Here is a 25,253-nt window from a genome sequence, read left to right as displayed (position 1 = left end):
TTTATTTTAAATTTGCAAAGATATGTGTAAGCGTTGTATCGGAGATATATGTAGCGCTCTGTAACATGCTTTGTTTTAATTTTGTTAAGATTCATGTTAATGCTATGTGGGAGGTAGGTGCTTCGCAATTTGAATTACGAAATATCTATCTCGCTTTACGCAGAATCACGGACAATAGAGTCGGAGCTCGACATTCTTCTTAACAGCTTGAATGTCGAAATTTATGCGTAATGTTGACTGATACATCTGGCGAGATCTGGTAATTGGTATCGTTTTCCAGAGATTAATCTTCACATTGTTTTCATATTCGTTAATTAATCTTCGGAAAACGATGCCAAGCTAAGAACTGCAGTCTAGACTATGCAACTGCCAATGCAGTCTAGACTATCGACTATTCAAAATTTGTTGCGGAGTCCTTGATTGATCTAGACTAGGCTAACAACTCGTCATAGGACGCCATGGGATATCGCAGGGACATCGTGGGATGCTTGCATCTTAGTTTTAGTTAATTATAAAGTCGTAGACTATAATTTACGATTAGTAGCGATCTGTCTAATCGTTTTGTAGGAGATAGATGTTGCGTGATGTACACTTACTTTTAAGTTTGTGAACGTCTGTGTAATCGTTCTGTGGGAGATGGTGAGTGGTGTATATTTATTTCTAAGTTTTATATTTAAAACTTAGTTCTAACTTTCAGCTAGACGGCCAACGTGGAATGCATGCGTCTAGTTTTAGTTAATCATAAAACATATAATCTTAATAAATTACAAGCACCTGCCGTGGAAAGCCGTGTGATATCGCAGGACGTCGTGGGATGCACGCTACAGCTTTAATTAATTTTAAGATGAATATATCTGGGGTAAGTTTATTCTGCGTGCCTTTTATACAAAGATACGTTGTCTAATTTGGAGACAAAAGCTAGAAGCCCCTTCATTTAATCCTTTTAAATATCAAATTATTAAACAAAACAATCGATTTAACAAAATGTTTGTAGTTTCAGTTTTTAAATTTCGCTCCAAGTTATAATCCTTGATCCGAAAGGCTACCAGTATGGCTACGATCTAATATACTCTTGTTTAGGTAGGTTTTGGCCCTAAGATTTTTATTAAGTTAAATTTATGCCTTATTTTGGCTTGACCAGTGAGAGACGACGAGGGGCAAAGTATTAAGTTCTAAGTATTAGTCGAAGTTGTAAATATCAATTTTAAGTCTTCGTTTTAATCCTTAGTTTTGAGCTTCAGTTTTAAGTCTTAGCTTTAAGTTGTATCATTAATTTTAAGCATCATTGCATGTAATGTACGTAATGTGTGTACAGTATACAGTATTTTATTATTTTTATAGTGTATAACGATTTTTAGAATATTGTGGAAGTATAGAATTCTATAATTCGTTGTGATTATTCTACTCTAATGTCATATGTACAAGGCTTTATGTGGTTTTAATTCAAAACATTACTATATACTGAATCGATAATGTCGCATGTGACACGAAAATGATAAAGAGGCTGAGTAACCCCCAAAACGTGAGACACGAAAAAGCATTGTATGCTACGTCTATTCTACATGTCGTTTGTGGTACTATCTCGTCTATGTCAGCACTCCACTGAATCGATAACGTCGCATGTGACACGAAAATGGTATGGCTGGTTAGGTGATCTCCAGAACTTGGGACACGAAAAAGCATTGTATTTCACATCTATTCCATACTTCGTCCGTGGTATAACAAAACTTATGTACTTTTGATCGATCGGTATTTCAGAACATGTGAAGTTTCATAATATACTAAGATTATGGTTTATTTTATACTGTGTCTGTACCATCACATAGCCATTCGATTTTCGTCGATAACGCAGATTACTGTAATTTACTGGTTTCGAACATCGTTTCTCTCGACATTACACAGAATTATACAACAAACTAATTTTAACCAGAGAACAATACGTGACTTCCGATTCTGTTCGTTTTTAAAACTAAAACCAGTATTTCAAAGTGAGAATCAGAATTTCAAATTGATTAAAATTCGTTTGTATGCCTATTACAAATCAGTAGCCTTCTTACATCAACTTCTATTATAATTTCGCTTATTATTGGAGTAATGTAGAATTTTCAATAGGAAGCAGGAAATATATATAGAGTGATGTATTTTATATTACAAAATTCAGAGAAAAATCGGAGACGAGGTAAATTCCAAAGACTCTATGGAGAAATTGATTCTATCGGTATCGAATTTTTCTATTAATAGAAAGCTCCTAAAAACTTAGCCGCTCCGATTCACGCTTTACGCTAGGTGCTTCGATCTTCCACCCTGTAACCTTTAATTTACCTATATTTCTTATAAAAGCTATCTCAAAAAATAGTATGTGTAGCGGAACGAATTCCACAGTTTCTCTTCTATTATAGCCATTCTCTTTCCTCATTGTTAAAAATAATCATTTCCAATCTGCACAAATCTGCTCTATCATCCACCCACGACCTTTCTACCCTGCTGCAAATTACGGAATCTTTCTCCTAATTAAAAGACGAGTTCCGCCAAAATTTTTTCACGATATCCATCCGGAAACGATACGAGCCTCCCACAACCCGTACGAAAGCTAGCAGAGCACCCTCGTTCCAAGGATACGAGCATCCGACAAGCAACTTCCGTCACCCTTCTCCTGCAACTTTCTCAATTTAACGGACCCTCTGTCGTTTCAAAAATACGGGCCTGCATGAGACCCAATGTTCCAGACCCTTCCAAGTAATGGTTTTCTCAACAAGGACCTCAGAAGGGCCTCCGTAAATTCTACTCCCACCCCAGCGAATCCGCCCCTCGACCGGCTGACTGCTTCGTTGTGAACACGTGTAGGGAGGTTCGCTTCGGTTCTTAGTATGCGTGCGTGAGTGTAGCGAAGAAGGAAGAGACAGGCCGACACTGTGAGGCACTGCGACCACAGAGGCACGCACACATGCGTGAACGCCTCCATACAGCGTCGAGAGTGTGCACCAACACGCGTACAACGATCCGTCGTCGACTCCGACATCATCCTCGTCGTCCTAGACGTTTCTCTGCCTGTGCTGGATATGTGGTGAGTGAGAAAGACAGAAAGAGAGAGAGTGACGAAGAGGGTGGGAGGAAGAGAGGGAGGGAGGGGAGGGAACAGGCTCGACTGCTCCCCCTAATACTGCAGGATTGAATGGGCGAGGAGGGTGGTATTGGGTTCCCTCACCCCACTCCCACCACCCACACGCCGCTAGCTCCCAACCCACCCGCACCACCCACTTCTGTCCGCCTGCCACCCCGCCTGCCCACCCACTCGCCACCCGACTGCCGTCGAGGAAACAACCTGCAACCGAACCAGCACAACGTTTCCTCGAACAACGAATTTCCATCCTGGGCAAGGCTGGTTCTCGTCACACCGCAACATCCAGTGAGTACTCTATAACACGTATCGTATCTTCACCATCACCTTCGTTATCCGTCATCGTCTTCTTCTTCCTCTCATACGGGCGAACTCGTTCGCGCGCGCTTCAATTTTTCCCTTACACTCTCTAGGCCCCCCCATTCCGCGTCTTTCTCTCCTCCTTTCGTTCCGTCCTTCTTTCTACCTCTCGTTTCACTCTCACCGAGATCGACAACTCCTGGACTTCGATTCTTCATGATTTTTCATCGTGTCAGTTAGAACTTTCCTCGAGTTGAACTGTACTCGGCGTGACCCTCGATTCTATCAGTATGTAACGTGCGTACTGTGCTCGTGCTACGAGGAATCGAATCGAACGAGTGGACAGACCAACGTACGAACCAACCGCGATCGATCGGAGAGCGAGAGTGACAGAGTGACTTGAAGAGTGTGACGCGGAACAGGCGTCGAGAGAGGAAGCATGTACCGTGGGCATCGCGGAACGACGTTACACGCGTGGCCGCCGAGAAGATAGCGACCCTGTCCTCGTGTAGGTAGCTCGAACGCTTTATCCGAGTGTGTGGTGTATTCTAACACGATCCAACTTTAAGAGAAAACGCGCTTTGAAGAAGAAAACGCTGGCTCGCGTGCGAGTGGTTAACGCTGGTATCTCGGTGCGCGGTACGCGTACGAGTGAACTCGAGAAGAGAACAGCGAGACGATATGCGTCGCGTGTGCGTGTATCGCTCGCCGGATCGCGACGATTACTCGCGTGCTCGCTCGACGTGTGTGCGCGCCTTCGATCGGCCTACCAGAGGCGGAAGAAACGCAATGGCCACCGAGAAACGTTCTCACGGCGATCAGAACCGAACCAGTAGAATTTCTTCGATCGTAATGGGAAATCACCTACGCTTCGTTGCTATGTGTCCCTGCGCGGCTACTGTGTCTTCCACAGTGCTATACAGACACCGCTATATATTTATAAATGCCTGTGTGTCGTCGTATGTATGCCTGTACGCATGGAGGAGTTGCACGCGCGCGCGCCGACGCCAAGACCCGCTCGCCGTCCTTGGTTAGTCGGTAATAATTTCCGGATGAATTTGAATGGCACACTGCGCGCGCCTTCTCTGCCCCCACTACTTTTCACTCCCACCATTCGATAATATCCCCACTCTTGCATATCTCTGTCTTATTCCATCGCAACACTCCCCAATGCCGTTTCTCTCCCTCTGAACCTTTTTCTCTTCTTTCGTTTCTTCCGCTCTTCGTTCCCTCGAACGTTCCTCGTTGTATATACGACAGCTCCCTATGCTCTACCCACCCGCATCTCCCCACCAAGCTTAGGTTTTCTTCGGAGACAGTGGTGCTCAACCGGCGCAGAACACGAATCAAGGCACCCTCGCCATCTGTCGCCTTCGGGACATGTCCTCGATCGTTCCGAAGGGGAATATTGATTTATTCGTCGCCGGTCTAACCCCTTCCATACAGCGCGATCGTTCTCGCCACCACCCCTTTATAATACGTATACCGAGATACACTAAACAGTATGCGTTCTTATACACGTGTACATAATATATGAGTAGCATGTATGTGTACATATTTCGTACGTATGTATACGTATGTGTGTATGTGCACTGTATGATCTGTGTGAGTACGTATGGTATCGTCGCTTGGGGTTTCCAGAGGCACCCCGTCTTTCTCTGTTTTGCTCATCTCATCCTCTCTGTTTCTCCCCCTAGTTTTCACGCGGCAGCAACCGTGGCTCGATCAATACGCGACCAGGCTCCTTCTTCCTCATTCCGGACGCTGCATCCCCCAAAAGCGCATTACGTCGCCGCGGAAATCGAAATCGATCGATCTATGCTCTAACAGGGTAGGATCCAGTTCGATTGACAGGGCACTCATCCCTTCCAGAGTCGATTGGCCGGTTAACGAGCCGCGTTACGCGTTACTCGCGGATTGATTTTGTTGCTTCTGAAATTTGTTGCTTCCAAGCGCTAGGATCTCGGCAATGGGTAATTTATTCGCGCTCTGGACGATTATGGGGTGGAGCTATTAATTAGAGATCGTTCTTCCGTTAATGACGGAGTTTATCTTTAGGAATTGTTGGGTTCATTGTGATTACGGTATAGTATAATTTTTATAGTATAGTTTTAAAGAGCAATGGAATAACTTTTTATACTCGAAGAGTAGTTTCGATCCCAACTGATAATACAATCTTTATTTATTGTTCGGAAGTTCATTATTTTGTGATAAGTAAGATCATAGTTTCAAGCATTAAAACAATTTTTAACAAGCGAAGACCGGATATAAGTGTCAATCTTTGATGTGCAATTCAATTTTACATACGTATTTAATATTAATTTTAGAATTGTTAAATTTAACGTATTATGAGAAATATCGATGTTGAGATTCGATGTTGAAATTAGCTTAAAGTTAAGGAAATTTTTCATTCTTAATAGACGTAAAATGGTTTCAACCTGAATTACAAATTCAGTTTCGTCTAATTCTACGTTTAATGTATGTACTTAAATAGACACTGGAAAATCGAGAGTACCGTTAAAACTTGGGAACAGTAGGTGGTAGCCGTTTAGCTGTTTGCATTGGGGAGAAAAGAGGTCTGTTGAATGTCTGGATAGCTCTGTTAGAACAGTTTTGCTTTCGGTAAACCATGTGGTTGATGAATTTTTCCTCCTCCGTGCCAGTTCGAGTGGCATAGGACTTCTACGAAGATTCCTATTTGGAAGAATTAACGTGCTATGGGAATCTCAGCGCGATTATATCGTTCAAAAGGGTTTTCAATGTGTTCTATAAGATTAGAGGAGCTGTTCGCAACGTGGTGGATTTCATTATTCACAATAGGGCTCGATGAAGAACTGCTCGTCTTTATGCTCGATTAGTTTCAAGGATCCCTTACGGTGATCAGACCTTCCCTTGTGTTTGAAGGGTAGTAAATGGAATTGGCATCGGCCGTATTTATCTAATTACATTCTGCCCTTTTGTTTCACGTTTTCGAGAACAACAAAGCTAATTTTTTAATTGATGGCGATGATTGTTTGCGAAATTTTTATAACCGAAGGATGATTGTTGTCCACTTGATGATTCTTTTTGTTTCGTTTTATGGGTTCTACACTCTATTTAGTACAATATTAGACCTCGCATAAAAACGAATACAATTTGGAACTTGCACAATTCGTTAATAGATTTTTAAGCTTTTACGATTTACTAATGCAATTTTTCCAAATCTTAGATTTATAATAGTTCGTATCTACAAATTTAATGTAAATTTAGAAGGTTTGCAGTTTCATTGAACAGGGCAAAGGATTCTTAAAAATTTCATCTTCATTTCTCTTTTCATCTTTCATTTTTATAATTCAATTTAATTTCCATCTTTTTTTCCTCTCTTTTTATTTTACATTTATTTCGAATGCCTCCGATCCAAAATTTAATTTGTCTTTTCTCTTTCCATATTTTGCATTTATTTCGAAGGAATTCTTATCCTTTGATCAGCTGTTTTTCAAAGAAGAAAGGCACGAATGGGAAACGCGCTCGTTAATGGGGCGAAAAGGAAGTGTTGTTCCTTGATGTCGCGTGAATGAGTTCGAGACGGCAGGTTTCACTCTTGTTCCACTTCTAAGTGAAAATCGATAACTCTTTTTAGTCAGCCTTCTAAATTGTAACTCGGTTCAAAGGCGAAAGATTTCCCGGTTCATGAATATTTAGCAGCCGATAACACGGAGGCGGATTTTTCATTCTCCTTTCATCCCCTCGAGATACACCGGGAAGAAGAGTTAAGACTGCTCACGCTTCAGCAAATTGTAAAGTGGTCTTAACTTCGATCCAGTTTCTCGAGATCCTCGAAGCACGTTCGCAATTGCTCCTCGATCCTTCTTTATTCATTGTGGTTCGCTTTCAAAGGACATCACGACCTACCGAGTGCTTTTCCAACATGCTCCAACTCTCGAGGGTTTCTTACTCTCTGAAAACATTCGGAAAATGAAGAGAACAGGCATTAAACAATTTACCAGAGTATTTAACTTCGTGGCCTTTCCCCAGAATTTTTCATTTATCTCCGTAGAACCATTCAACGATCGGTGAGAACATTAAAAATTCTATCACGCGAAGAATTCCATTTTTCCTCGTAAATTATCTTTCGGAATTTGACAAACAATATTCTCTCACGCGCCTCTTAAGTATCCTCCACTCTTTAAATACAGATATGCGATTAAAAAGTTTACTGGAATATTATATCCATTTTTCAGAATGTTTAGTTTCAAAACGCCTGGAAGTTGCGCAAACACGTGAAAGAATCTTTCACGTGGAAGATCGCATTTTTCGTGGTAAATTATCCTTTGAAAGTGAAAAACGAAGATTCTATTCGTTTGAAAATTGTTGAATCGTGAAATTCGTTCCCCACAGTCTCTTCACTAGACTACGATATTTATGGAAATTCGTATTTTCTTACTTACATTACTTACAAGATCGAACTTGGACAGAAAAATATTTTGTCTATTACATATTGCACTTCCAATATTTTATAACATATATTTCTGTGTAATATGCGCATTCTATGCGCTTCTGTATTTACAAATTTCCCATAAATGCATAAATATCCTGCAGCCTAGTCATTAGTTTCCAAAACGCTTGTATAGTGCAAATAAAATAATTATTCTGCATGCTTGATTTCAAAGTGCTCTTAATTGAAGATCCGTAACGACGATCAGTGCTTCTAAACGGGCTATAACAGCCTCGATTCTAATTCCATCGCGGCGTCTACCTCCAGGGAGAGAACTCGTTAACGCTTCCGATACAGAGTTTCGCGTCACCACCGGTTCCTGTCATCGTGATGGAACACCAGCCGCGATTTCCTAGCACACATTAGCCCTGTATTTACGTTCGTACGCGGCCTGAATGTCTTTCAGCTTGGAATTGCTATTACGTTGCCATTGCCTCGTTTGTGCTTGACGCTGCGATTGCCTTAAGCACAGTACACGCTGGCAAAGTGATTAAAAAGTATCTAAGATAGACGATAGAATTTTATTAATTTTTGTACAACGTGTTGCAAAGTTATGTGTTTAGTTTTAATACTCTGAGTTTAATACGCGAATTTAAAGGAACATTTCACTTTTTAATTCATTTCTTTTGGATTCGTATTTCTCTTGGGAAAGTTTCAAATATTTCAGTTAAGAGAAGGTTTGTATGATATAATAGAGACATTAATAAGTATCGTAGAATTTTTCTGGAATTTTTCCTAATATTTGTTACTGTTCTAAGATTCCAAAAGTTTGGAAGATTTTTGTGAAACTTACGAATATCACTACTATATCATACAACCTTTCTTTAAGTTAAATATTCGAAACTCTTTGCTTGCTAGAGCAAGAAAGAGATACGGAGAAAATAGAATAGAATAGAATAGAAAGTCTAATTTTGAACAATAGCTTTTTATTTATTTTTTATTATCTTTCTATGGTCAATATAGTGTATCTTAAATTCAAATATCTTAAATACAAATCAACATGAAACTTTTATCAAGCGCGAACGCGGTTTAGTCTAATGAATCCTTGTCAGCGACTTTTTCTTCGTCCACAGAACAGAAGATACATAACTAGAAACTTGTTATAAGAAATCAAAGCGCAGTGGAATGAAACATCGTTCGTTACGTATAACATTGTATCTCTCTCAATTACATTAACCGATGAGATTGCATTACGAAGCGTTTTCGTAGGTATGTACGTGGCTTAAGCGCCCGTCAGGTCGGCTTCACCGAGATCCCTGAGTTGTTCTTAACGTTTTCTGACCGGGGTGAATCGATTTTTCAGGTACACGAAGATAGAAAGCGGCTTTGGGGAGCAAGATGTTTTAGTCGGCAGCGTTGCAGCTGAATATATACAAGATAAGCAGATAGGAGAAAAGTCGATGACGCGGAAGCGATCACGTCTTCTAAAAACAAAATCGTCCTCTAGATTCGCACAGCAATTGTTTTTTACAACCTTCACTTTGCAATCTTTTTCTCTTCTTCCGATGAGTTTTCACAAATGTGGTCATTAACGGCGATGATGTAGAATGATTACACTATGTAAAATTAAATTCTGTTACACAGTAAGAAATTATAGTATTAATATTTGTTTGTCATCGTTGAGATTTTTATTCAAAGTTCCTTCAATTTGTGACTTAAATTACTATCAAATAAATGGTTCGTTAAACAGAAAGTAATTTTCGTGCTTAATAGGAAATACTGATTTTTATTCTCACGTTTCCAATTTGTCGAAGAGTTCAGAGGCAGTGACCGGATATGTTTGTACATAGAAACGTAATATCCGACCGTCAAATTCTAGCGTTATATATCTTTCTTCCTACAAACTATTTCGACGTTACGAATTTGCGAAGAATTGAACGCTCGGCGGAAAATGACATATCATTTACCACCCTCGATCCCTTCATAAAACAAAGTCAATAAATAATATGACTCCACTTGGCATCAAGAAAAATTAACTCTATTCAAACTTTAGTTTTCAGTTCTTTTCCTCCTTTTTCTCTTTTCTTTCTTTTTTGATAATATAATTCCTACGGATGTTCAAAATCCAGAATATTATCTCAAAAAACTGTATTAGTTATTCTGGCGCTAGAATATTCGGCAAATTATCACCAATCTCCTCCGTTTTCTTTGGATCGCATTTAGTACCGACAAACTCCCGTTCTTTACGTAAATGTGCCACTTAAGCCGGCCAGCGAAAAGATTATGTCTTATGGACGATTAAGGGCAATACTTTGGCAAGATTTCATTAAGCTTCAATGAATCAATTAGCTCCCTTCGTCGATACATCCCTGCGCGAGTGATTCTAAAAAAAGACGTATCTTTAAACGAGTACCGAAAAAGGAAAGGGAGAAGAGAAAGCAATAACGATGGGTGAAGGTGGGACTGTAAATGTCCAAGTATGAAAAGGGAGGAACCCAACCTTTTAAAATTCGGGAGGAAAATACATTTGGAACAGGAATTATTAGTTACAACCCGGCTTACGGGCATCTTTCGGTTCGCAGGTAGGCGAAGGTTTATTGTTCCAAGGATAGGGGGTGACCGGCGAGGAGCGAGAAGATGGAGGGTAGCGGTGCAGGAATTAGCAGGCTCGACTGCTACGAAGATATGTTTAAGGAAATAACCAGAAAATTGTATGGTGAAGATCCTGATCATAGAAGTAAGTGAATATAAAGATATTTATATGTTCTTTAAAATAATAGATTGAATAACCTGTGTATGCGTTACTGCGGTAGAAAAATTTAAGTATCTTTTATTGAACTGTGCACTGCATTTTAAACGGAAAAAGAAGTCTTCAAATAAACTAGAAATACTATATAGTATGCTCTTTGAAAACTCTCTCAAGCTTAAAGGTTTATATTAAGGGTTTAGATTAACATGTATCACTACGGTAAAGGAATCGATATTTTTATTAATGAGGCGTGTATCATATTTTAAAGAAGATTTAATAATTTTCAAATTGAGTATAAATATTAAAGCGTGCTTTTAAAATTCAAGTTTAACGGTTTGCATATATTACCGCAGTAAAAGTTAATGAAAGTAAGGAGTAATTGCAAGTATTGCAATATTAATTGAAGCAGGATAAATATTTCTGGAAGATTAAGGTATACTTCAAACGTAGCACGCTTTTTTGCTGTGGTGCATTGAGATTGTTATTTTAATATTTAAATCCATAAAACGAAATGACCCTGTCGCACAAAACAAAAGATGCTTTGGTATCCTGTAAAATAAAATAGCAAAAGAGAATGTAGCTTATTATCTTCGTTTATCATAGCTTCGAGCGTTCAGAACGAGTTCGAAACTTCTGTATCGTACAAAACCGAAGAGGATACCGGAAACGGGACAGATAGTGATGATGGAAACTGGACCTGCGAAGAGGAGCCTTTGAAAGGCACCGATGGAAGTCGTATTGCTGCTTATCACGCTGGAAAAGCGACGTGGAGGTGCTACGAATGCGGTTCGTATAATACATCTAGTAGAATTTAAAGAAATTGAACCACTTCTGTTTGAACTGTCTTATCTTAGATATAAAACATAAAATGAAATCTTTTTAAAAATGCTAGAGAGGATATAGATTATTTGATAAATTTGATTTATAGATTTTAGATATTCCTCTCCATACATATTAATTATTAATAGAGTTTGGGATTTATAAATATTATGAACATTATAGAATTCGTAAGAATTTATAGTCATCAATACAATTCATTCCTTTATTTGTCTAATTATTAAAATGACGTCGGTTATCGAGGACAACATGAGCTATATAAAAACATGTAACGCTATGTGGTGATATAATAGGTCACCGAGCACGAAAGCACGGCTACATACACAAATCGACAGAGTTCAATATATAAACAATGCGCGAACGCAATTCGCCGTCGATGGGGATACTTGGTTCCTTCTCCAATACAAACACTTTGTATGACGTACCATGTTTCCCGAATAGTACCTGAGTTACGGATTTCGTGACTGTCCCTTGCAAATGGAAAGTTCCTCGTGAATAAACTGACCCTGCCCTCCCCCCACCCGCTTTCGTTTCTCCACTTTCTTGGCCTCATGGTTATTCGGGTGGTTGAACGTCCGTTCATAACGGAGTTTGAGCCTGGTGAGTGATCGTGGCCTTCGACGCCGTTTGACAGTTTGACGACGCTTTACAACGTTTGACGGTGTTTAACGAAATTTGACGATATTATCGAAGAGAATACTACTATCGTATCTTTTGTGCAAATTAAAGTGATAAAGTTATAGATATACTTTACAGAAGTTTATTACCATAAATTAAAGAAACAGAAAGTTTCTAGGGTTACTTTTGCCAGATCCGGTCATTCATTGGTTAGGCCGATATTCCGGACTAACGGATAAATTTACAAATGGCACTACTTCTCCAGGTGATTTGATGGGAGGTGGACCACGGGATATAGCTGAACACTTCATGGAACTTCACTCGTCAAGGATTCTTGGAGACGATAGCAGAAACAGGCATCATTCGCCTTCGAAGGATTATCTACAGTCCGAAGAATTAAAAGTGGAGGATGTGATTTCCTACCTGGAAAGGCTGCGTGAACGAGTAGAACGTGTGGCACCACCATCCAGGAGAACTCAGGAAACGCAAACAGTGCCTGCAGCACTCTTGCCTGTCACCTCCACCTTTCTGTTACAAGAATTACCATCAGCTCCTGCACCACAACATTTGCATCAGGTATGTCTCCGCTCATTAGCTAAATGCGAAATTTTTGAATTCAAATGAGTGAGCATGGTTTGTTTCTATCACGTAAAATTTTTCTGTAACACAATTAACATTAAACATACCAGCGGCGGTCAAATTGACCGCTCTCGAACTTCTACACAAATTTAACCACATTTAAACTTTATCATATCGCTTCATAATTTGTTACTTTTCCTAAAGCATACAATACAATATATTTTTCGATATTTACTTTGTTTATTGTTTTTCGATATTTAGTTTGCTCTTTTATTTTCTGAGAAAAATTTGAACTCTGCCTTACCTACCGTGAGCGATCATTTTGATTGCTCGACAAAATATTTTAGTTATTCTTAAAATAAATACAATCAGTAATAACAAATAATAACAGCTGTTACAGCCGTAATCTAGCCATAAAACATAATCCATCAAGATGGCCATCAGCTGTCGAGATATATCAATTTGCGCCCATAATAATCCTAAGGAACCGCCATAAAATTTAGCATTTCTTACAGTCCATTGTTACAATCATTTTAAAAGTTGAGAAGTTTATTAGTGTTACTGCTCATTGCGATAAAACACGGGAAAAGCTTTCCCAACTCCACCCTCGAGTAACCTCGAGTTGCTAGAGAACGGTCAATACTCATCAATATTTTCGTATAAATATCGCCGTTACAGATCATATTTTTACTTGCTATTGTCTTTTCGACTAGAATACATCTCGGTTTGTTAGTCAATTAATCGACATCTAAAACTCAGACAGAAAGCATCTCAGAGCGTTTTGTGTAAAGTTGTTATAAAAGGAAAGTAAAGCATATCAAATTTGACAATAATTTTGTATTCCGTACATGGTATTATTCTGTGATAAATATTTATCCTAGAAATGACAAGACTTAAAAAAAAATTATAAAAAAGAAATAACGGACATAGATGAAGACTGTTCAGTGTATGATGAACAAGAAACTTCAGCAACTAAAAACGGCATGGAAACACATGAAAAGCTATTCACAACCGAATCAGAGTTGAATATCATAAATAAGTAATTAAATATCATAAATAATATATCATAAATAAATTATCGTTGACAGCAGAGAGTGAAACTGGGCTCAATAAAATGTACGAAAGAAGAAGTATTGGGGACTAAGGATGCAATAAAACTAGATGCATTTATTGCTCTGCTACATGCCCGTGGTGTATATCAGGCAAAAAATTTAGATGTCTCGTATTTGTGGAATAAAATTTGGAGACCTATATTTTTTTCAAAAATAATGAGCAGGAATGACTTTGTTGAAATTATGAGGTTTATACGATTTAATAAGAAGAGTGAAAGAAGCAAACGTTTACGAACCAATAAATTTGCAATGGTATCTAGAGTCAATTATGGGGCCAATTTACAGAGAATTCACAAAATTGTTATAAATCTAGTGCATACATTACTTTTATATAAAGAATTGCGGGAAAAAGAGCCATGCAATAAAACTATCAACAAGTTGAGATTTATTACTACAAAAAGACTTGTGAAGTAAAAAATTGCAAAGATTACAAAATTACGAAAATTTGTTTAAGATACGGGAAATATTTATGCGGCAAATGTACATTTGGTAATAAGATAATTTGTAAAAAGTCCAGCAAAGTTGAATAAGATATATCTCTATATAAATAAAAGTATAATTCTATTTAAGTCTATAATTGAAATTAAACAAAAGCAAATTTGGACGAAATTCTATGAAAATTCATAATTTTATATACATTTAGAGATAAATTAACCATTATCTAAATTAAATCATAAAAACTATTATTTCTTTAATCACCCATCATTTTGACCGCACATGGTAGGGATAGGTATACACGAAGTAAGTGTCGGTAGGTAAATATCTTAGTTTATACAATCCTATAGAATTGTAAACTATATTTACTCCGATAATATTGTATATTCCGGGATGAGATATAAAAGGTTGACATGTACCAAAATGTATTGTATATTATACATAAATGACTATTTTCTGACAACTTTTTTCTATACACGCGAAGGGTGGACTCACTTAGTTTCTGAGATAGTCATGAAAAACTACCGGTACCACTACAGTGAATTTTGTTTACAGTTGCGTGTCAGTAATTAAGTTTTCGAAAGTTTTAACAAAAAATATTAATTGTTTAAAGAAGTGTCTGCTTAATTCTAGCGACTGCAAAAATTACACATCTAAAATCCATTGTCTTGACGATAAGATGAAATCCTCTCTCGACTCGATAGTAACTCAGTTAATTAACAAATAGTATTCAAATTTTATTAATTCCACAGAACACCACCACGATGTCTTCAGTGACAGTGACACCGAGCGTGAAGCGGTATAGCTGTCCATATTGTCCTTATGGAACGGATCGCCGCGATCTGTACACACGACACGAAAATATCCACCGGGAGGAAAAACCGTTTCATTGCTATATCTGCTACAAACCGTTCAACCGCGCGGATCATGTGAAAAAGCATTTCTTAAGAATGCATCGCGAGCACGGTTACGAGTTATCAAGGATACGCAGACCAGCTGGATCCAGTCCACCAAAGCCTCTCCAACAAGAAGCAGGAAACGCGAATACTGGAAATGTGAATACGAATGGCCAACCGCAGCAACAACACACAAATTACTCGTCAGGATTTAATAATAAAAATTACCAGTTGCAGCCGAATGCTGGCAATAATACAGCTACTAACGCGGGGGGAATTTATCAAGGAACATCGATGCCTGCTCCGGGTATTATGCAACCTGATGCAGCGAACTGCGCCACTGGAAGAAGGGTGCAGAATGGTGGATGTAACAGCAAGAGCCATCTTAAGGGAAGCTCTAAAGGTGCTCAGGAACGAAGGTGAGATTTCTTTGGAAAATTTTATGATTTTATAGTACATATAGGAGTTGAACAAGAAAAATAAATAAATTGAAGATTTTCTTAATAATTGAAGGACTTTATTTCTTAAATGCAGCTTACAGTTTTTTGTCTTTTAATAGGATAATTCTTCTTGTCAATATATTTTCTCTTGGAATTGACACTAAAGATTATTCGTTTTAAATAATATAACGCATTGAATATTCTTATGAATAATCTTATGAATTTTTATCGATTATTTAATATAAGAAATTCGTTGTTCTTATTAATGACTGGAGTAATTTCCTGTAGAGTTCAGGTGAATAGATTGTTTCGTTCGAATCAATAGACTGACTTAATAATCGATTAATACAGTCATCGCTTTTTAGGTACACTTGCTGCTACTGTTCCTGGAGCGGCGTGGACAACTGGTGTTTGAAACGGCATCTAAACACACATTTGAAGCCGTTTGCATGCACCCTTTGCGAGTACAAAGCGGCGCGTGCAGAACGCCTAGCCACCCACGTACTCAAGGTGCACAACAGACGGCAATGCTCAAGGTGCTCGTTTCTTGGCGAAGATGCGGCCCAATTACAGATGCATCAGCTGCATGTGCATCGAGTCAGCAGTGCTAACGCACCCGCGACCTCTACTACTCAAGCTACACCACCGCCTACTAATCGCCATCAACAACCTTTGCAGTAAGAATGTGTTTTTATCTGTTTCGTTATATTTCGTTAACGTACTATGCAGTAATTGATGTCCTAATTGTGTTAATCGTTATTCGTGTGATGCAGTAATCGAGATTTGTTTATGAGAGATAACGGATTAAAAAAGTATGAAGGATGGTTTGCGAGAGAAGTTGTTGATTTTGAGTTGTTGGATAGGTGCTGAGATAGGTTGATAAAATGGTAATTAAGAAGGAAAAATTTTTAGAATGTTATAAAAGTACATCTATTTAATTGATCTGTGATATTTAATTGATTTGAAATATGAATTGGATTTACTTGATAGCCATTCATATCAATGAAATTCTTCAATTGACTAAGATTTTATATGTGGACGATCTACGTTGCATCTTATGACTACAAAATCATCTAAAAACTTGATTATGAGAAACAATGTATCTTTTTCTTCCCAAAAAGGATAGATTATACTCACTGGAAAAAGATATTATATAAATGAAATTGTGTAACGATACATAGATAGCGATTTACAAATTTGACTATTTGACTTTGCATACTTCTAGTATCATAGATTTTGTTGCATTGTACCCTCGTAGAATTGAAAATTTACTATGCTTTTATAATTATAAGACGTAGAGCGTATTTACATATTTCAGGAAATTATTCACACGTATCAATTGTATTTTCAATAATCGTCCTGAATAACATTCTTACTATAGGCACACTTAAAGAATTTCACATAATCTCTATATTTCACATAATATAAATTCGACATACTGTTCCACAAACTCATTCTTTGCTTCATCTTCCAACTCATTTGGTTCCAATCGCCCAGAAAGTCGTGTCGAACCATACGAAAACGCGATTCACACGATTCGATTCGAACTTCGAAAATTCGCGCAACATTTTTCTTCACGCGCTGTTAAACGAATCCGGATCGGACGGTTTCTCGTGCATCTTCCGCCCTGTAAAACTCATCGAACCGCAGTGCGCTGGTCTGTTTAGTTTAGAGGTTTTGCCACGACACACGAGAACCGGGAAATTCATTAAAACGATTGGAAGCCGATCGGACGCGATTAATCCGCGCTCTCGTTACTTTTCCGGTCGCGTCCCGTGGGAAAGCAAGTGTGTAACGAGCGGTCGAGCCGGATTTAAACTTCGATACCCTGCCCCGTTTCTCTAGTTCGTTAGCCATCTTTACACAAAACCGTTCCGCTAACAGAAATTAGAGAAAAGTATTACGTATATATCGATCACGATGAGTTACGAATTAATTGGGATTCGACCGATCGCCGAAGAGGAAAGATGTGAATTTTGTTTATTCGTATCTGTTCGCCGCTGGTTTCGTGAATTATACCATGTTTTGGTGTAAATTCCCGTCATTAATCATTTTCGTCCAGCAGTTTATTACTGCCCTCCTTCCATTCAATAGTTGAACAATGGTTCACGAAAGTATTTAAATATTTCCCATAATTGTTCGATTATATCGACTAAAAAATGATGTGGTTAAAAACAAGTAGTGTTTTGGAGGATTGGTTGTTATTTTATTTTTCTATGGAAGATAATTGCAAACGAAAGGCTTTTGCGCGCCAGTAGAAATTAATCTGATGCACATTTTCAGATTTGTTTCAAACGTTACCTATATATAATTATACTCGTTAGGTGCCATTATAATGTTCATGAAACGTACATAATATGTTCATAAAATGTTTCTAAAAGTGTTCAAAGGCTCTCGTAAGTTTCTGCACAACGTTGTTGAATCGCATAATTGTTTGCTTCACTTGGCTTACATTTTGAAATTATGATCATATTACGATTTATTCATTGAATAGTAATATTGCAATTCGCTGTAATATGTGCTTTATACATGGTTAATTATCGAATTTACAGTCCCGCAGGAGGAGGACGACCACCACCTGGTCCACCAGTTTTTCCAGCTCCAGCTCCAGCCATCGCACCTGCTACTACTGTGATACCACCGACAACGATACTCGGGTAAGCATCTCGCTAACCTTCTGATTCCCACGCTCCTAAGCTATTTTATTCGTTTTTGTTTCTGCCCGTCCGTGATTCGCTCGTTGGCGCACAGAGATCGGCGAAGCTAACTCCGCTCGTAAATTCGAATTCGTTTGCTCGTTTATCCCGTACGACAGACAAAACATGCTAGCTTTTGATGTTTTTTAATCGGGAATCTGTATTTCGAATAGCATGAATCTTTACAACGAGATTTTACGTCAGTTTCTATTAGCTGATATCCGAATCTTTAGAGAGAAATGTAGATTTGATGTCCACTGTTGGAATTTGTAATTTCGGTATTATTCGGTATATTATTATTTGCAAGATCGGTATTATTAGGCTATAGATAGTAATTTATTTTAGTTTGGGTTATGTTATTTAATTTTCGGAAGATTGAATTTTGCATTGAATTCTATGTATTATATAACGAGAATAATTGAAGTATACAGAAACCAAATTCTACACCAGCTTTTTTAAATTGATAAAACATAAAATACGTACATTCTGATATTAAAATTGAGTAACTTTTACATTATGAATTTTATCGATTCGGCTTTCCAGTCATTCGTACAGAATTTTTTTGTTGTATTACGTGGCCCAAATTAAAGATAAATCGCCGTAGTTACCCATGACCAAAGATATCAGAATATTTCTCGCATAGTAATCTATCCAAATTTCCAAGCCAAAAATTGTAGAACTCCTTTATAGTCCTATAATCTTTTATCAAATAGGGTAGTTAGATAATTTGTGACTCGTATAATGTCACTAATAATATATTTATTCAATTGTGCGAGAATACTCAGTTGAGAACTAGATATCAAGTAATTCGTTCAATCTACTCAATACATATTCTGACAGTGGAAATCGTCTTTGTAGCAAATTAAAGTTTGTCGTTTAACGCCTTAAAGTACTTTTACTAATAAATACCTAAACGAACATTAGCGGCGTCGTGTGTGCTCGTAAGTTACGAGTGCCATTCCTGCGCTTGCTTTTTTTTTTATATTACGTTCTATATTTGCCCATTGTACCAGGTCGACGTTATTCAGTGGCAGATTGAATCGTTCTGCAACATAAATTCTTACGAATTTCAAAAGGATAGTCCATCTTTCAACAACTATTGTCTGCTAAACAAAAGTCGTTTGTAAAATTTATAGATCGATTTTGAACAAAAAGATTACAATCTGCCACTGAAACTGCTCTTCACCATTTCGCCCGCCCTCCTACCTCTCCATTTTCTGTTACGTTGCAGCGTCATTTTTTAGTTTTTTTCTTTCGCGCCGTGTGCACGCTTCGTTTGTTTGCTTTCGGTGTCGCCAGGACACGCGGTGTCGTGCACGTTCCCGTGCTTCACTTTCGTTGTCTGTTCTTCTCTCGTTGTCACTGTCTCTTATACTTTTCTTCTTTAAAAAATAAATAAACAAAGCAACAACAAAAAAAAGCCAAAAAAGAAAAGAAAAATGTCTCTTGCCTTCTCGTCGCACGGTCGACGAGCGCTCGTTCGTTGGTAGAAAAATGACGCGAACGTAACTTATGGAACAGTGCCGCGGTGGTTGCAGCCACGAGATGGTAAACTCCCCTGCAACTGCAGCGACAATGGCGTACCCGACCTTGGAGGAGGAGAGGCGGTCGAGCTGGCACGAGCACGGCCGCGACCACGACCATCGTCGTCGCCATCGTCAACACGACGCCAACCAGATCGTCGATCACCATGAAACCGAGATACTGAGACGCGACCTCGTTTCGTTTTACGCCGTATACTCGTCGAACGTCGAGCAACACGACGACCGTCATGTACACGACGAACCGTGCACCGGTTGTTCCAGTCGTGACTTTACTTCTACTTTACTTAATCGTGATTTTGCGCACAGCTATCGAGCCGTTCCCGAAGCGAGCAAGGGACAGTCAGCCACGGAGCCGTCTGAGTTTCTTTGGCTAGGAAACATCCAGAGAAAATCGTACGAGAGGCGACCGAGGAAGCAGAGTCAGCCCAGAAAGGTGACAGGGGTCCAGGAGTTCGATGATGAGGACACGACTTGTTCTGAGGAGGAGAACCAGGACAAGAAGCTAGAAGAAACAACATCCAGTCCTGTAAAGCAGTGTCCATCCAGGGCTATCACTTTGATAGATATGAAATCTAGGTATCAAAATCAACTGAACAGAAGAAAGTTGCTCAAGTGTCGTCTATGCCCCAAGGATGCACTTGCTAGGGGATCAATTTGTTCAGCGTACCACACCAAAGTCTCTCTCATTCTCCATAAACTATGGAGACACAGAAGGAACGAAATGATAAAAAATTGGGTAGATAGGAACAATTCGTTGTCACAACCGCCCTCCATCACGTTGAAGGCGACGGTGTTCACCAACCCTGGATACGAATACGACAGATAACACTCGATAACAAAGGCAACATCGTACAGATGGATCTCGAAATGCGAATCTAAAAAGCTGCTTTTCGATCAGAGGAAGTACCTTCTCCTTTTAACAAATTAATTTTGTAATAAAAATATCTTTTTATTATGACAGGCGAAAATGTTCTTGTAAGACGTTTTGTTCGGAGATCCTAAAGAAAGGACTTTTTAGAAAATTATTACTAGGATTTGATTTGTTCAACTGCCATTGTACTTAATCGTGATAGGAGGATATTATTATTACAAAGTTATCGATCTCATGGGAGAAAATATGTGATGAAAAGCGCTGGTGCCTTTCGGTATTCATCGCTTTAAACTTTAGCTTCCGGATTCAGGGTATTTGTATCGTATTGGTTAAGAAATCCGTAGCCTTCGTCTTGTTTGGAGGATAATATCAGATGCTGTGAAGCGAACGTCCGTTTCTGAGAAATTATTGATGTTCCTAATCAAGACTTCGGACCACATTTCTTGTGAAGTTTGAGGGTATTGATCGATTTGAAACGAACGGTCCATGTTTGGTCGATGAACTACGGCGATAGGTGCGGAAACTTTCTCATAGCCAACGAAACAATTTTAGATAGAAAAGAATTTTGTCGAGGTTGTAGCGATAAAATGATAAAGGAGCCTTTCTGCTCTCGATTAAACCTTTTTCGGACGGGACGATGATTCTAAGAAATTGAAACAGCGAAACATTTAGCACATAAGAAGCAACTAATCGAAAGTACCTTGAGACTCGAGTTTTTATCCTCGTAAGCACATTCATCCGCATTCGACTTTAGATTACCCACGACGAACGTCGCGAAGACCATATTTTTCAGAAAAGATAACAGATAAAAAAAGATGAAAAAAAAGAAATGCAAATTAAAACGATATTAATGTTGGATGATCGTCCCTAATCGATGTCTTGTGCGTATGTCCATCGTCCGTCTCTGTAATTACGTAATTATTTTCGTTTACTGATCAGTCGATTTTGCTAGCCTAAAATATACTTACGGTGGGGCTGTGTCTAGTCAAAAAAAAAGGAAAAAATAGAAAAATATCAAAAAAAAGGCGAAAGAAAAAAATGATTAAGACACGCGAGTCACGAAATTTGTGCCTAGCCGTCAGACAAGCACCATATTTATATAAGGGATATTTGTACAAAAACATCTTGTTTATGTTATTATATGAAATATATTATATCTATCGTACTTAAACAGGGGACGTGAGGAGCCCAGACAACTGTAAACTCTCAGAGAATATCCTCCTCATCTGTTATTTCTCTGAGGTTCTGCGATTTCTGGCTTTTCATTTCACACTCCCTTCCATTTAAGCATACGGACATAAATGGAAAAGGATTTAATTGTATTTTTTTTATAGTGATCGAAAACTGTGTCTTTCAGGTCATTTACTTTAATATTCTAATCTTTGTTTATGTACTATTATTATTCGTTTTTCTAATTGGCAACAATTTCGTACTAAATTAATTGCTGCAATACGATGATTGAAATACTAGCAGATTCGAGAGATGTTCTGCGCAAAATTATTTCCATTGCAAAGATTATAATCGTATGTGAAGTGAAATAAAATATGTTGAAGTCACATCGGGTGTACACTTTATTTCTCAAAACTACAAGGTATAGTTATCGTCCCATGTTGGATTCGTGCAGTTTGTCTTTTACGAAGAAAATACGTGTCTGTTTCTTTTATAAAAGAAACCGTATCGAATGTTGATATTAGCAGTGTAAGAGAAACTTGGCTCGAAAATGTGCCGGCAGACGTCGCCAAAGTCGTCACAGCCGATCGATTTCCGGTTTTTCGCGCGAAGTTTCGCACAATCTATGCTTCTTTTTCATCTAAACTTGTCAGCATTGCAAAAAATATATTGTGAAACTTTTTCTGAAATGTGGACCGCGTAACATCAACTCGCGTAACTTCATTTTAACTTTTTTAGAAACAGGAATTTTTTAACTTCGCTCCAACGGAAGACTTCCGGCTCCCATCAACAATGTTAGAAACTTGATTCAAAATTTTTAATATACGCGAGGAAGAACGGTTGTCGAGTATCGTCCAGAAAACTTAAGTCTTTATGCGGAAGAGAACCCGAGAAACTTAATAAACTGAAAGTAAAGCCGAAGCTGCGAGAGCTGTGAGCAATTTACAACGTAAATAACTAAACTTCGTCAGATGAGTTCGTAAATCGTAATTTCTCGAATAGTTCCTCTTTTTGCTTTATCGAATAAAAAGTTCACGGAACTTTTCAAGTTGCAAATTTCACGGTAAGGGCAACTGCAAAGAGCGCATAGCAGACAGAAGTCTTTGTAAAGGTATTTAGTAACGATCAGGTGCAATCTCTGGTAACGTAAAACTGAAGAAAGCACGCAATGTCGACGAGAGTCGATAATTGGATGAAACGCGAAACCACGTGGCTTCCATTTTGCTCTCCTTGCTGCTGAATAACGTTAAATAACGTTATCTACGAATCGTTCAACTGTGCTTTCGCATAACGATTCCAGTCTGTCACTTCTCGAATAAAGAATGAGTTGGGTTTGTAATTTATACCCGAAAAAACAAGTAACACTCCTGATTTTCGATTACGATCCTGAACGAGATTAACTTTCGAAATGCAGTAAGAAATTTGGTTTGTAGTTGATTTAAAAACTGATACGGATAGTGCGAATGATACCGATGACAAAGAATAATATCACTGCATCATTCAAGTATCTCGCTTTTTAATTATATAGACTATTTTTGTACGTCAAACAAGATAGTCAAATAACTAGTAATTTTGCAAAATGTCATTTGCAATGTTGTTCTCATTTCTTTCATTGTCATGAAAGGATTTATTAATTGCTAACAACTTACACTTTATGATTCGATGAACTTCGCTAATAACATTAGTCGAATTGTGACAAGAAAACACGAACGATAAAATACAAGCGAAAATTGTGGCGAAACTATTTCGAAATGCGTGGAAACATTACTCCGAAATTTGAGTCATAAATTACAGGAAAGTGAGGAATGTTTCAGCGAAACGGAAACGACAGTTCCACTGGTTTGTTTTATTCGAATGCGCCAACGAATTTACATGCTCTGTCACTTTTATCAGGTCAAAAATTCGACTGCACACTATCGCCACTTCTCGCTTAGCCCAAAAATTGTGTTTTTACGGTTTTGATATTTTGGCACCCGCAGGCACGAGCGGTGCATTTACATGGGACCATTCGAACGTTTCTTTCAATTCTAGATTCGCGGGAAAAAAGTATTCTGAAACGAAGTTACGCAGAAAAAAGTGTCCCGGAACAAAATTATTATTTTTTTTTTTTTTTTGGAAATTTCAGCATGAATTTCGAACGCAAAACCATCACTTTCGTACTAGCTATTATTACGCCGAGTGGAAATGTAAAAGAAAGTGATACGTTTAAAATGTTTCTTTTTCTCGCAGAACGAAAGAAAATGCATTCAAAGTGTACGTATAAAATTGGCAACAAATTTTCGTATTCTCAGTATTTTTAAATAAGACGTCAACGAATAGTTTAACGTGAAAAAATATCAGAAAAGAATTACTTACGTTCGGTCTTTAAAAGCAATTTCATCTAATATTCCTGTACGTTTATTTATTCTTATATACCAATTTTATAACAATGTTTTATCCTATTCTAGTGTTCAATAATTTCAAAAACGGTCATAGCATTCACATATCTAAAAACATTCCATAGAAACAACAGAATGTCTTTTATCAGAAATCTGTATCATACTACTTCCGGTTTCGAGACGATCGAGTAGCTCTCTCTGTTATTGGAATTATTTTGACCATGGATTCCGGATCCGAGAGCTCGCTGGAGATTGATCACACGAATGCGAATGTCGTGCGAGAAAAAATACGCAGGAAGGAATCAAGGGAGTGGTCTCGAAGCGGAAGCTCGTTGCCCACTTTCGTTCCATCGGGTCAGCTGCAAAACCAAGTAATCGTTGCGGCGGAACAGGTTAGAAAAAGTAAAAAAAAGATAGATTGAAACAAAAAGTACAAAGAACAACGTCACGTGAATGGTCGTCCAATTCGATTCGCGCGAACTCACATTGAATCTCGTTCAGATTACTCAAGTTACCTGGGTTTGATATAAGTATTTGCGTTTGCAGTTACTTTTATAGATATTTACAGAGTCAGAAAATGTCATCATTTTATAGAAAGAGTTTTCGAAAACTCAATCAGCATGTAACAGTTTTATATTGAATTAGAAACATACTAAATGCATATTAAATTTTAATGTCGAAATCTCAAAATTCAATTCCTATCTAAAATCAAATTCATTTTAATTAGTCGAATTTAATTAATTGACTTTTCACGGTACTTTAGCTTAACGGGAAATGCGTATCTGAAATCAATTTGGTTTAGGAGATCGATATCGACAAGCACCTAATTAGAAATAATATTACGTTATCTAGCAAGTAACTCCTGTTTTTATCGAGTCAAAGAAAACGCTTGAGATTCTCAATTTTTATTGAAATTTAAATTTGCAATTTGAGTCCTAAAGTATTTTAATCAAGGTATCTTGAGTAATCCGAGCAAGACTCAGGTACTCGATGCATTCGAATGATTCTTGCTCGTTATAACTTTCCACTGCTTCTATATATTTCCAATAGTAATACTCTCGTATGTATCACATCATTAAACATATCTAATAGACCT

The 25,253-nt window shown here is 38.0% G+C and overlaps 1 protein-coding gene across 8 annotated transcripts; it reads left to right on the top strand.

Annotated features, from left to right (window-relative positions):
• The first annotated feature begins 2,822 nt into the window (after positions 1–2,822).
• Positions 2,823–22,165, top strand: LOC126922092 (zinc finger protein 235). Of its 8 annotated transcripts, XM_050734333.1 has the most exons (9): positions 3,168–3,406; positions 10,415–10,569; positions 11,185–11,367; positions 12,302–12,612; positions 14,915–15,217; positions 15,290–15,477; positions 15,864–16,175; positions 18,051–18,155; positions 19,733–22,165. In XM_050734333.1, exons 2-9 carry the CDS (start codon positions 10,470–10,472, stop codon positions 20,562–20,564), a joined length of 2,334 nt encoding a protein of 777 aa, XP_050590290.1. In that variant the 5' UTR covers positions 3,168–3,406; positions 10,415–10,469; the 3' UTR covers positions 20,565–22,165. The 8 variants fall into 8 exon arrangements, with proteins under 8 accessions (XP_050590289.1, XP_050590290.1, XP_050590284.1 ...); XM_050734332.1 differs by lacking the exon at positions 3,168–3,406 and adding an exon at positions 2,823–3,064 and having other exon boundaries at positions 14,915–15,477; XM_050734327.1 differs by having other exon boundaries at positions 3,169–3,406; positions 14,915–15,477.
• Positions 22,166–25,253: the final 3,088 nt, after the last annotated feature.

This window comes from Bombus affinis, chromosome 11 (assembly GCF_024516045.1).
Source record: "Bombus affinis isolate iyBomAffi1 chromosome 11, iyBomAffi1.2, whole genome shotgun sequence".
Lineage (NCBI taxonomy): Eukaryota > Metazoa > Arthropoda > Insecta > Hymenoptera > Apidae > Bombus > Bombus affinis.
This window is presented reverse-complemented; position numbering and strand designations above follow the sequence as displayed.

Coding starts and splice junctions, on each gene's coding strand:
- LOC126922092 (XM_050734332.1), top strand. CDS start 10,470: ATGGAGGGTAGCGGTGCAGGAATTAGCAGGCTCGACTGCTACGAAGAT. Junction 10,570..11,184: donor TGAAGATCCTGATCATAGAA/GTAAGTGAATAT, acceptor CGTTTATCATAG/CTTCGAGCGTTCAGAACGAG. Junction 12,613..14,914: donor CACCACAACATTTGCATCAG/GTATGTCTCCGC, acceptor TTAATTCCACAG/AACACCACCACGATGTCTTC.